The sequence below is a fragment of the Melanotaenia boesemani genome, chromosome 5 (genome assembly GCF_017639745.1).
Source record: "Melanotaenia boesemani isolate fMelBoe1 chromosome 5, fMelBoe1.pri, whole genome shotgun sequence".
In the NCBI taxonomy this organism is placed as follows: domain Eukaryota; kingdom Metazoa; phylum Chordata; class Actinopteri; order Atheriniformes; family Melanotaeniidae; genus Melanotaenia; species Melanotaenia boesemani.
In genome coordinates, this window is record NC_055686.1 from 21,079,028 (window position 1) to 21,092,700 (window position 13,673).

At 40.0% G+C, this 13,673-nt stretch overlaps 1 protein-coding gene across 1 annotated transcript; it reads left to right on the forward strand.

Moving 5' to 3' along the window:
- Window positions 1-695: 695 nt before the first annotated feature.
- On the forward strand, window positions 696-12,234 carry LOC121639408 (placenta-specific gene 8 protein-like). Its single transcript, XM_041984617.1, has 4 exons — window positions 696-764; window positions 4,332-4,463; window positions 7,461-7,606; window positions 11,188-12,234. The coding sequence occupies exons 2-4, from the start codon at window positions 4,337-4,339 to the stop codon at window positions 11,326-11,328; spliced, it is 414 nt and encodes a 137-aa protein (XP_041840551.1). The 5' UTR covers window positions 696-764; window positions 4,332-4,336; the 3' UTR covers window positions 11,329-12,234.
- The last annotated feature ends 1,439 nt before the right edge of the window (window positions 12,235-13,673 follow it).

The following is a 13,673-nucleotide window of genomic DNA, read 5'->3' on the forward strand; positions in this document are numbered from 1 at the left end:
GACTGAGCTGCTCTGAGCTGAATATGTTGTGGATTATCTGCACCACTAATTAATGCTTTGGTCTCCTCTACAGTCTTACTGTTTTTATATCTTTCTTTTGTCACTGCCAGACAGAAAACGTCTCATTTTTATAAACCCACTCTCTCCTGGAGGTGGAGATGGGGTCCCTTCAGGGTCACTGCAAACTCTCCACATTGTCGCTGCTCAGTCTTGATTCAAAGTGGGAGTGACCCTAAGAGGCCTCCTATTTTTCATCCAACTGTTTATGATGTGTAATAATCCCCACTGCCTCTTAGGGTCGCCACTGCAGCGTTACTTTTGATCCTTACTCCTCTGTCTTCCCCTGCAATCTGCAGGTGCTACCATGGGATTATTTGTCTTTTTCATTTTGTATGAATAAGAGCATGCTGTCAAGATGAAAAAACTATAATTAAAATTTATTTTAAAATGACCTCAAGGACATTTCATGTTGCAGAAACAATCGGTTGGAGTAACTTTTTCTTTTTTTCTCTCTAAAAACATAAATAAAAACCCTTGATTTAATGCTAAAGCCTGAACTGATGAAAATTTCAACTGAAATATTGATGCAATTGTCACTTTAGAAGTCCTGCTGTTAAACAGTTGGTTACTTACAATGGGGTGAGGTGGGTGAGGGGGGGGGGGGGGGGGGGGGGGGGTGGACTTGTAAGAAAGTGGTGAAACCTACTTCTCTCACTGCTCACTCACACTTCATCATCTTCCTGCTCTCTGAACTTTTTAAAAAGGTAAGTAAAATTTTGTATTAGGGCCACTGAAGAAATAAAAAATTAAATTCTGAGATTAAAGTCTGAATTCTGACTTTCTTTTCCTCAGAATTCTGATGTTTTTCTCAGAATTCTATTTATTTTTTCTTCAGTGGCCCTAATACTTTTCTGTACCATTATTTTAGTCTGAATAATACAGAAGAGTATCAGGGCCACTGAAGAAATAAAAAATACAATTCTGACTTTTTTCCTCAGAATTCTGAGATTAAAGTCATTAACAAGTTAATGATTAATTTATCACCTGCGTGATGACAATCTTTGTCATACATGTCTATGATTTTAAAGCTGTTCAAAATACAGTGAAAGCAGAATCATAAAGAAAACAATTAAAACAAGGTTAGAGAACCTGTTAATTAAACAATGACCTCGTGTATACACACAAAAAAAACAACTTGTGGGGCTTTTGCCACAAACATTTTTGACCTGCCGTGACAATGTGCTTAACCTATGCAACCTTCTGCAACTCACATGAAACTGAAACAAAGCATTTCAAGTGGCAACACACACGTTCGTGCTGTGACTTCCATGCAAGCTGTGCTGATCTGCTGTTGTTCTGCTTTCATTGAAAGTGACAATATTGAAACATCTTTAAGATTAGTTATTGGTAAAAATTAAATACTGGTAATAATTGTAGAATGAAGTAATCATGACATCCCTAAAAATGACGCTTTTGAAAGTGCAGGTTGGCATCAGAAACACACCTGTTTTCCCTGTTGTTCTTGCGTTTAAATTAAGACTCCCCTGTCTCTGTCCACATGGCCTGTAGCACTACATTTGCTGTCTTTGGAGCATCCGCCGCCCTCCAATCCTTCTTTCATATAATGGCATGATCCTAGTCTGACCTTGCATGTAATTGGCTGCATGTTGTGTCCATCATTAAGAAGTCCTGCCCCTGCCTTCATGGACTGACTAGTCGAGGCTGAAGATTTGGCTTTTTGTGCTGACTTGTTAACAAATGACACATTACTAATAGTTAAATGAGTAAATACGTATAACTGCATATAAAAAAAAACACATTTTGAGAGTAATGCTTAACATGAACCTATTTAGGGACATCATTATCTTTGGTACAAACATGCCTCGTTTGATGGTTTATTTCATATGTTCCAACCTTTACAAGTCCTGCTCACTGAAAAACCACATAATCAAAAGATGTCAACACCAACAATGACTATAGCTACTATATGACCTACTTAAAAAGGCGTATGAACATACACAATTAAAATATGCATTTTAGCACACATGACCTTTCCCTTTTCTCTTCACTTTTTTTGTCACTCTTTTGGAAATCCGGAGCAACCCCACCCAGGAGGACACTGTTCACCACCCTCCCCTCTGGCAGACTCAGAGTCCTAAAAACTTGGACCAGCAGACTTAAAAGATTCAGCTTTCCTGGCTATCAGTGGTTGTCAAATAGGGTACTATGAATATTGTGACTGATATAAAAACTAACTTAAATAGCCCATCTGAATCAGCATACAACCATTTACAAGTCATTTGCATTGTATATTCTGTAATGGTGTCTCCCTGAGGACCCGGAAATTCAGCCACACACTCACAGTGATTGAGATGACAAAACAATGTAATTTTTTGAGACCGGGTAATGGAGGAGATGAGCAAGGTGTGGTCCGGTAGGAAGTGGTGGAGACTTCCTCAGGTAATGCAGGGTACAGGATCCTGAAAAGACTCCAGAAACAATCAGGGGGGTCCACAACCCAAAGAAGCAGAGAATTAAGGAGCCAATAGTCATAAACAGGGGCAAGAGGCAGACTACTTAGCGGGGCAGGCGAATATCCGTGGTCGTTCCAAAACAGGTCAAAATCCAGGAGAGCACTAGGCAGGAGCAGTCCGACAGGGGATGAAGCAAGAGAAGTCCAAGGGCTGTAACAGGGTTAAACACCGGAATCTGGGAACGAGCGTAAACGCGGGACATCAACAAGAAAAACAATGCTGACCATCTGGCAGGGAAGCAAGGACTGGAGTGAGCTTAAGTAGAGAGGGGAGCAGGTGAAGAGAGTGAGCAATCAGGATTGCCACAGGTGGAGCAGATGAGCGTGATGAGGGACTGGAGGCCCAGCAGAGCAGCAACCATGACAATATTCACCTGGAAATGACTCACAGACAATAAAGTTTGACATTTCTAAATGTTGTCTATAATTACCAAACAACATGTTGTAAATATGGATCAATAAGAGGCTGAAAAGAATACTAGGAATACTGGGAAAATAAAAGAAAAGGAGAAATTCTCATTAACATTTCACAAGTAATTGTTATAGGTGTGTAATACTTAAACTATTGCACACTGACAACTAAAAGCTGTGGCCCTGATGCCGAACTGAATATGTTTAAACAGCAAAAATGTGCGTCACACAAGATGTATTTAGTTTTTTTTATTTCTCATCTGTATAATTTAACATTCAGTGAACTCGTCACGTTGAGCTGTAAGACCAACCCGAGTCATACATGAATTAAATGACACGGTAACATTTATTTTTAATGTTTCTTTAGATAAACATTAGCACCACTTAACCAAACTGCTGTGGATTTACCTTTAGCTTAAAAAGCTGGTGGTTTTCATGCAGGTGGTATTTTCTCCTTTGTTTACGTGAAATGTGTTATACAAATAAACTGCTTGCATCTCTGCAACATTTTATATCATGTTTAGCAGGCTGGTGAGCGTCCACCTCAGTGGCACCTTTGCCTTATTTTTTTTGGGGGGGGGGGGCAACTCTTCAAGTGCCCCACTTCAACACTTCTCTTCTGCAACTCACATGAAACTGAAACAAAGCATTTCAAGCGGCAACACACACGTTCGTGCTGTGACTTCCATGCAGAAGTTGTGCTGATCTGCTGTTATGGTTCAGAGATAATCTTTTATAGAAAGTGACAATATTGAAACATCTTTAAGATTAGTTATTGGTAGAATTTAATACTGGTATTAATTGTAGAACAAAGTAATCATGACATCAGCCAAGATTTGGCTTTTTGAGCCGACTCATTCACAAATGACACATTACTAATACTTAAATGAGTAAATACGTATAACTGCATATGAAAACACTCACATTTTGAGATTAATGCTTAACATGGACCTATTTAGGGACATCGTTATCTTTGGTACATACATGCCTCGTTTGATGGTTTATTTCATATGTTCCAACCTTTACAAGTCCTGCTCACTGAAAAACCACATAACCAAAAGATGTCAACACCAACAATGACTATAGCTACTATATGATCTACTTAAAAAGGCGTATGACCATACACAATTAAAATATGCATTTTAGCACACATGACCTGTCTAGGTCTGAATGGATAGATGAATACAAATATTGTAACTTGATATGGAGGTCAGCATCGCGTCCTCATGTTTGTCTCTCTGTGTTGGTCCTGCAGTGGGCTGGTGATCTGTCCGGGATGTAACCTTGCCTGCTAATTGCTTTGATAAGCTCCAGCTTCCCAGCAACCAGAAAATAAATGATTGAATGAACCTGATATGAAAAAATGAGCCACTCTGCTTTTCCACAGTTGCCATGTCTGCCCAGTATGCTCCCGGCGTGCCTGTCCATCAGTCAGTCCAGATGGTGTCAGTCACCACCGGTCAAAGTTCTGGAACATGGAGCACCGGCCTCTGCGACTGCTGCTCTGATATGGGCACCTGTAAGTTAACCAGCACAGGCAAAAAAAAAGTATATGTTTTTGCATGCTTTTTGTTTGATCATAAAGAAGATATGCCACTTCATAGATACTGGATGTTGAGACATTTAGAGTTCAAAAGACTGTAACTTGGAAGTGGTTAGAGATACAGGCATACAGTAAATGAAAAAAATGTTTGAACCTGAGTCTATGACAGGAGTAAATTTACTGGTCAGTTGACTAAGAATTGGCAAATAGCCAAGATCCTGAAACAGAGCTTAACATCCATCAGTCGATACTTAGTTCAGTTTCAGGATCCAACAATGTTTGAGCTCAGTTAGGTGTTTGAATGTGATCTTAATTATACTTAAGACTGTGAGGAGATTTAAAATAGTTGGTGACATTCAAAAAACTCTTCAAACATCACAGAGAATTATCTCTTAGTATATAAACCCACTGGACAACTCAGTGACTGTGTCAGCATGCAGAGCATGAGGAATAAGGAGTGATCAGTGATGAAGAGTGGTGAGTGAGATCGTACAAATGCGACCACGCCTCTACGGAGGTCAGAGGGAGACCAGGGCCAGAGACCCGGGCCCTCAGCAGCAGCTCCGGAGCACTAACCCAAGCTACCCCACCACGAAGACGACTCCAGCCCCACCCGAAGGGCGGCAGAGGAGAGCCCCAGCAAGATCCCCCCACTATCTTAGGGCACAGGTCCCAGTGGGCCAAGATCGGCAGCCGCCGGCCCCGCCAGGGACCGGCCACCCAGGGCAGCCCAAGTGAAGGGCCCAGGACCCCAGGAGGCCAGAGGAGGCCGCCCCACCCCCCAAAGGCAGAGGGCCTGCACCATGCCTAGGAGGACCAGGCCCCCCCAGACAACCACCCGGCGTATGTCAGCACGTACGGACCCCACCACCTCGGAGGGAGGGGGACCACCCTCAGGCATCAGAGCCAAGAACCCCCCTCCCAGCCCGCCCCGGAATAGCCCGGCAGCCAAGCCCAGGACCGACGGCCACCGACCCATGCGCCACCAGTGGCCTCACCCCATGCCACGAGGCAACTCCAACCGCTGGCCCCCACAGCCCCCGACAGGGCCAGACCCAGAGCCACCCCCATCACAGAGCAGCCCGGTCTTGCACCACGGGAAACCACAAAAAACCCGCAACCACCAGTCACTCCTGGCCATTTTCCAACCCCTCAAAGCAACGAGGTCACAGTCCTCCATCTACACTAAGTGATGGAGCTAAGCACAGGGGACCAGAGGGAATGAGATTCAGCTAAATGGTTCTTTGAAGAGGCAGACATTGTCTCACTACTGATGTTTTCTACTAAGAGATTCATAAACAGCTGAATACACAGATTATTTTTGGTTTTCCAGTTCACAAGGATCATTTTCTTTGCGATACATAATGCTGTGCGTAATGTAGTTAATTGCCATATTAATGTCACCCGAGTCACCTAGTAGACACAGTGCGGGGTTTGCAGGAATATTACATTTAAACCATGTTGACATGTCCACACATACCTGAAGCCAGAACCTGTGGACAGGTGTGCAGGACCACAAGGCATGGAGATAGTTGTCAGGTGTGTTTTCATTGCAGTGTGTGCAGATGTTTGATTGTGACAGACCCATCCTGAACATCCTTTGTACTGTATAATGAGTTCTATGCAGAATTTTGAATTGTATTAGTTGCATATTTGAATTCTTAGTCATTTTAAAGGTGTTTAAACATATTTGTGACCATTTATCTTTATTAAAGTTACTGGATAAGTCACCCTCCCATTTTGAAGTTGGAAGACAGATTGAGTCTACTAGTTTAGATAATAGTCTATATGTTTTTGATAATAGCTTTGGGGCATTGAGATTCATGAATTCTGCCACCCTAATAGGTAGCTGTAAGTTTAATTGATTAATGGTATATTTTTTTTACATATAATAGATTTAAGCTGGTGATATTCTAAAAATGTTTTGCTACTGATTCCATATTGTGAAGTGAGAATATCAAATGAGAAGAAGTTTCCATTTTCTATTATAAGTTCTAACTGTTTTATTCCTTTATTTTTCCATTGAGTGAAATTGATAAGCTTTTTGTTTTGCAGGACGTCAGGGTTGTTCCAGAGGGGTGTAAACTTACATGAAAAAAGTGAGGATTTGGTTATTTTTAGAAATTCCCACCAAGCCACTAAAGAGGAACTGATATTGATGCTTTTAAAACACTTATGTGTTTTGATGGTTGAGCTGATGAATGGCAGGTCAGAGATAACCAGATTCTCACATAATGCTTGCTCTACATCTAGCCATGGTTTATCCAGACTGCTAGGTTTAAGCCATTTGGAGATATACTGCAGCTTGTTAGCTAAGAAAAAGTGATAAAAGTTGGGTAGCTCCAATCCACCTCTATCTTTAGTCTGTTGTAAAGTTTTTAGACTGATACGTGATGGCTTGTTTTTCCATAAAAATTTAGATATATGTGAGTCCGGTGACTTAAGCCAGCTGGAGTTTAGTGGTTTAGTGGGTATTATTGAAAACAGGTAGTTTACTTTAGATAGAACCATCATTTTAACTGTGCCAACCTTCCCCATTGTTGTCATTTATCATTGGCTAAAATAGACGTCTTGCATTCAGCTTCCATCTCTTAATGACCGTAGACTAGCTTGCTAGCTGCATGCTTCTTTCATGTTTCCCCTGAAACAACGTGCATGCGCACAGGTAAGTTTTCTGGATGGGCGGGGCAGTGGGCTGTGAGTGAGAGAAGCTAAACTACAAAGAAAATCACATGGAGACGCTTTAAACGCTGTCGTGTCATGTTTGTACTTGATATATATAGACATTTTATATATTGCATATAAAACTTCTTGGAATACATCGAGTATATCTGATATATCGCCCGGCCCTACTTATTTTTATACAATGTAGGAAAAAAAAAAAAAAAAAAAAAAAAGAGAGAGAGAGAGAAGAAGGTTGCAGCCTCTTTCATTTTGAACCCCCAAGCTGAATAATCTTCTTGTGCCCACCAGGCTGCTGTGGTTATTGGTGTTTCCCCTGCATGCAGTGTCAGACAGCCAGTAAACATGGCTGGTGCTGCTGCATGCCCCTCCTGGATGTCTGCTGTGTGATGTCCTGCTCACTGCGCTCCTCCATCAGACAGCGCCACGGCATCCCTGTAAGTCCAGAAAATGCATGGGAGTTGGGACACATGTTAAAATGTCTTTGAATCTGTGTATTGATCCAAAGTCAAATCCCAGGATTTCACATTGAATGTGTTGACTTTAAGTCCGAGTGACCCTTCTAAGATGCATCTAATGCAATCTATTTTTCAGACAACCTGAGTCTTTCTGAAATTCTGAAATCATCAAAATATTTGCTGAGTAGATAATTTAAAATAAATGATTTCACTTTTGGCACTTTAAAATAATAGACTGGACAAGAATTAGATTAATCCAAAATGCAGAAGCAGTGTTTGAAAAGCCAAATACATTTCCATAATTTATTTATCTTGTAAAACCTTTAGCAGCAATAACTTAACGTTATTTTCTGGGTGATGTTATCAGTCTCTTTTATCAATGTGGATGAATTTTAGCCCCACTCTTCTTTACAATATTGCTTCAGTTTACATTGAAGGTTGTTGATGCTCATGTAGGTTACATCTTCTACCTCAACGTTTCACAAAGTTGAGGTCTGGACTTTGACTTGGTCACTGCAGCACCTTGACTTCTTTTGTTTCAGCCATTCTGTTGTACATTTGTTGATGTAGATAGATAGATTAGCTTTATTATTCCCCCAAGCCTGCTTGCCACCAAACATTACACACATTCAGACACAAACACAGAAACTGTAAAAAAGGAGCTTAACAATAAGCTCAAGGAAAATAAAGATACTAAAAACATGGATAAATACAAAAATGACAAATGTTTAATGCGGCGTGGCTCAGTGGGTAGGGTGGTCGTCTTGTAGCCTGAGGGTTGTCGGTTCGATCCTCAGCCTGTTGAGCTCATGTCGAGGTGTCCCTGAGCAAGACACCACAAGACACAATGTAAACATGGGTGGTGGTTAGCACCTTGCATGGCAGCTTCCACCATCAGTGTGTGAATGTGTGTGTGAATGTGATGTATAATGTAAAGTGCTTTGGGTATCATTCCAGGTACAGAAAGCGATATATAAATACTGACCATTTACCATAAAAATCTGACAGCTGCAAGTAGAAGTAGTTCAGCAGAGCACTGAGGAATAACAAGACATTCAGTAAAAGAGCTTTTAAAACTATTAACAACGTTGTGTAGAGGATGGCTTTCTAGAAATAAAATAGTTCTTAATTTAGAACTGATTTTCTTACCCAGTATGACGTCCAGAGAATCAGGGGTGATACCAATCACAGCCCCAGCTTTTTTAATCCACTCATTAATCTTTGTGGTTGACTGAGTTTGTTCGTAAGAGTCCTCTGTAGGATTTGTTCGTAGCTAAGAGCAAATCCAAGATATAAAGATTTTCATTAACACCATGATCTTCGTAAAAAGGTAAGAACGCTTGTTGCCCATTGTTACAGAAATATGATGTTTTGTTCAGATGCAGCTTTTAAAAAACGAGGTTTGATCCTGACAAGCTAAATTTGCTCAGTCTTTTTCATAAATATACTATTTTGAACGTTAATAATCTGAGTCTGTGATGTAACTGTGTTTTTTTTTCTGCCATTTCTCTGAACATTGTATGGGAAATGGCCTTATTACCCTTCACAGATTGATGAGTGACAACAATTCCTTCTCTAAAGTCATTGCTGATGTCTTTCCTCCTTGGCATCATGTTATCACTGATAGCTATTTTTCTATCATGAAATAAGACACAACAAACTCAGTGTGAGGTTTTCAACATCACGATGGCGAGAGACAGTGGTTCAGCACTCAGAGAGTATCTGGTGTAAACTCCTAAGTCTCAACCCCAGCACAGCCTTTTTATTAAGCGGATAATGCAAATCACATGAATCAGTAAAGCAAGTCAGTCAGAATGGAAAAACACAGCAACCTTATCGTGCAGAGCCGTTGCAGCCACATCCTGTTTTCTACAGAGCAGGCGAGACTGTGAGTAACATCCTGAAGCCATAAAGACATAGGGTTCATGGGTTTGATTTACAGCGTTATAACGGTGTATTATCACCTTAAATGTCTCCCAAAGCTCGTGAGAGTTGCTTTTTTTTAAGCAACGTGCACCACAACACTGCAAAGAACAAGTGGACTAACAGCACTTCTCAGACCACAGCATTTAGTTTTTGTTACAGAGAGGTCTCCATTTAAATGTGGTTTTGGTTTCAAGGGCTAGTTGGCCCCTTTCAGCATCCCTAAAGACCCAGTGATCATGGATTAATGGATGCACTGGGTTTTATTGTTTTATCTAGACTTTCCTGATGGCTGTTTTATTAACAAAGCTCAGTACGACATGAGCTTTGTGGATTGACTGAAGGTAAAAGATGAGGCTGCTGCAAATCTAAGACTGCAACCACAATGCTGTGCAGCAATGGAGTTATTTATAGTCCACCTAGAAAAGCAGTGTTTAGTTCCCTAAAAGCAAACCAAATGCAAGAAGCAGACTACAATGTCAAGCAATGTGGGTATTGCCAACTGTGAAGGCAGAGGAGAACTGCTTTAAGGCCAAATACTGTAAAAAATGTGCAACCTATTAAATAATAATAATAGACCTGAAGCTGATGGGAGGGTTGTGGTTTGTAACGATATTAGAATTTCAAATCCAGTATCAAAAAACAAACAAAAAAAACACTCCCACGAGCTGACATCATTTGAGACATTGTTTGAAGTTGTTTCCAACCACCCGACACGCCTTTAACATTTACATATAGTCATTTTTTAAAAGCGAGCACAATTTCTACAGTTATTGTGCTTGTCTTCACTCTTCTTTTGCTTTTTTTTCCGTCCCTCTGATCCTCTTCTTCTTCTCTGGTTTGTTTCTTTCGCTGATTGCATGTCAGCAATTCTGCTCAGCACTGCTCCCGCGATGTCCTGCGGTATTGTTCATCTTCTGCGTCAAACAACAGATAGCTGCACTCCGTAAAAACAGACCATAAAAGAACCTTTAGTTTACAACCTTTGACTGGACTGTGGATGTAGACCTCACACAGTGAATCTACCAGCTGTCCTCATCACAGGTTAAAACTATTTTAAAAAGAGAGGAAAAAATTATTCAGTCTAATTTCTTCATGTCTGTGAGTTGTTTCTGTCAGTTTTAGAACCAGCATGTGAGATGTTATGGGTGGTAGAGATACGCTTCACTCAGAATCCTTAGAGAAGATAAGACCCAAGTGTTGTGTACATGCCAAGCTGGAACCAGTTAAAACCTGTCTACTGCCGTCATTTTACATAAAAATTATGCAGATTAAGTACTTTCACATTGCACTCAAGAGACATGTGTTAGTGGGTGTTATCAGGTTTTGGTAAAGATATATATGTATATTTTTAATCCTGATTGTGTGAAGCTTGGGGTGGAGTGTGACCATTTGGACCCATTTATAAACTCACTTCCATATTCAACAGTTTTACATATAGGCAGCTGGATTTATTTATTTTTTTAGCCTAAAGGAGTTTGTATTTAATATTTAGATTAATATAGTGTTATGGTTTTGTTATAGAAAATTAAGGGGAAAATCTTTTTTTATTCTTTCAATTTAATTGTAGCAGCAGTGACTGACTACTGGACTTATCCCATCGTCCTCTCTCCTCTTTCTCCTCTCCCCCCCTGCAGGGCTCATGCTGTGATGACTGCTGTACGCTCTGTTGGTGCTACGTATGTGCCTGGTGCCAGATGAATCGCGAGGTGAAGATCAGGGCCAGACGTCAGCCGTCGACCACGTCAGTGGTCGCCACACAGGTCGTCAGGGCATAAGATTAAAAATGTCGTGGTCGTATGTTGACGACATACAACATGTTTAACAAGTGGATCATTTCTGTTTGGATTTTTGTAGTTATTAGGTGATAGACAAAACATTTTGTTTCAAACATATATGTCAATAAGCATCAGAGGGACTATTAGACTTCTGCTTTCCAGTTTGTAATATCAGTAGTTTTATAGATTTTCTATAGATCAATTTGAAGCTTCATGAGCAATTTAATAAAATTAAGTATTTTAAATTGGGTTTAATGTAACGTTTACTTTAAGATTGTAACTTCTTATAAAATATTAAAAGTTTAACTTTTGAGAAAAATGGGTCTTTGAGTTTGACGCTGATTTAGTAGTTGCAGTTTCCAGACAATTTCATCCTGGAAACTTTTTGTCTGGGGTCTGGAGGACCTGCTGCTCCAGAAATACAGTTGCGGTTTTACAATCATCCAGTAGATGGCACTGTTGCAAAAACAAACAAACAACAACAACAAAAACAAACATACAAACAAAAACAGCAGGGGTCTAGACTACTGGAACAATGTTCACGACACTTCCGTGTCATTGGTCGACACAGACTCGAGCAGACAGGCTCAAGCTCAACGTCATTATCTCTAATACAGAACTTAAGCATTTTAAAGGGTTTACAACTTTTCAAACAAAGCTGAATGTCCCTGTGATTTTTCCAGCCAGTACTACACATTGTTTTGAAGAACCACTGAATTACTTTACCAATGTCTGAAAACAAGATATTAACCTATAATCTAATAATGCAAAATTAAGCTTTTCTGATATCTTAATCTGTGCATTTATGTTTCTGCCTCTCATTTTTCCAGATGACTTGTTCATGTATATTTTTACAGATCCTTCCTGCCTTAATCAGTTAATAAAGAAGAATGTTCTGCTTACAAATCTACAACCCATCAACTCATTTTCTTGTGTGCTGCTGCCACCTCCTGCTCAGGTGTGTCCATGTCTTCCTGTTTGTATGATGGTGCTACCAGAGGCCTGTGCTACAAAGCAGGATCAACATTCCCGGATTGATTTACCCAGACGTTTGCAATCCCAATAAGTGTTTTTTCAGTCTTGATCTGTGCAAACTCACATAAACCTGCACATGGAAAAAAATGTGCACAGTAGCCTACTTTACCATAGAGGAGCAGACAATTATTAAAATAACTAAAGAATTTAAACATGGTGGAGGTAGCATGTTAAAACACAGGGTTGCTTATAAAAAACACAATTATACAATATGTCATTTACTGTGGGAGTAAGTAAACTAGACTAGCCTAACATGCATTTCCTCTACAGTTGAACCCTCACACTGCTGCCCCCACCCACACGAACGCTGTCCTGTACAGAGATGAGCAGTAAAATAACAGTAAAATCAATCTTTCATATATTTCAGCTGTGGTTAGTGACAATACATTCAAACCTGCTTTCCACATTTTATGTAGCCCACTCAGGTCGAGGCCATAAATGAAGAGACACCTTGTGTGTGCTCAGAAAGACCATTGTTGGTACAACCAGAAGTGATTCTTAGGTCTCTGGGGGCCCCAAGCAAAATTTCATAGGGGGCCCCTCCAACCAGTGTTCACTGCTTTTGTACTGTGATATTGTTTACTTATAAAAATGGCAATAATATATTAATAATGTTATCTTTAAAGGCATTGTTGTAACAGCAGTAAATTCTTCAAGTGCTATTTTAAAATGTTCTTTGACAGCTTTCACTTCTTCTATTTTTACTTCATTATTTACTATTTGTATTTAATTAAAAAGGGGCAATATGATCTAATGTAGTTCCAATACAGAATATTAAACTACGTGCTGAAACCTGCATTACAATTCTTTAGGATTTGATTTAAAGCTAATAGAGTAAATACATGAATAGTTTTCAGAAGCGTAAAGCCGACTGGACATGGAAAATAAAATATAAACACCACTTGCACACTTTCATCTATGAACTTTAGTATTACATATCAGATTTCTGGCCTATGAATTCTATAATTTAACATTCTTAGCTTTACAGTAAAGCTGAACTAGACAGCTTTAACTTGATATTATCCAAGTTATCTGTTTTTATTTCCAGCCACCTCACAGGTAGCCATCAGAAGGACAGACTGAGCTGCTCTGAGCTGAATATGTTGTGGATTATCTGCACTACTAATTAATGCTTTGGTCTCCTCTACAGTCTTACTGTTTTTATATCTTTCTTTTGTCACTGCCAGACAGAAAACGTCTCATTTTTATAAACCCACTCTCTCCTGGAGGTGGAGATGGGGTCCCTTCAGGGTCACTGCAAACTCTCCACATTGTCGCTGCTCTGTCTTGATTCAAAGTGGGAGTGACCC

What these genes read in the sequence shown, in the direction of transcription:
- LOC121639408 (XM_041984617.1), top strand. Translation starts at nt 4,337, where the DNA reads ATGTCTGCCCAGTATGCTCCCGGCGTGCCTGTCCATCAGTCAGTCCAG. An exon ending in CTGCTCTGATATGGGCACCT is followed by an intron (nt 4,464 to 7,460) that starts GTAAGTTAACCA and finishes TGTGCCCACCAG; the next exon opens with GCTGCTGTGGTTATTGGTGT. An exon ending in GACAGCGCCACGGCATCCCT is followed by an intron (nt 7,607 to 11,187) that starts GTAAGTCCAGAA and finishes CCCCCCCTGCAG; the next exon opens with GGCTCATGCTGTGATGACTG.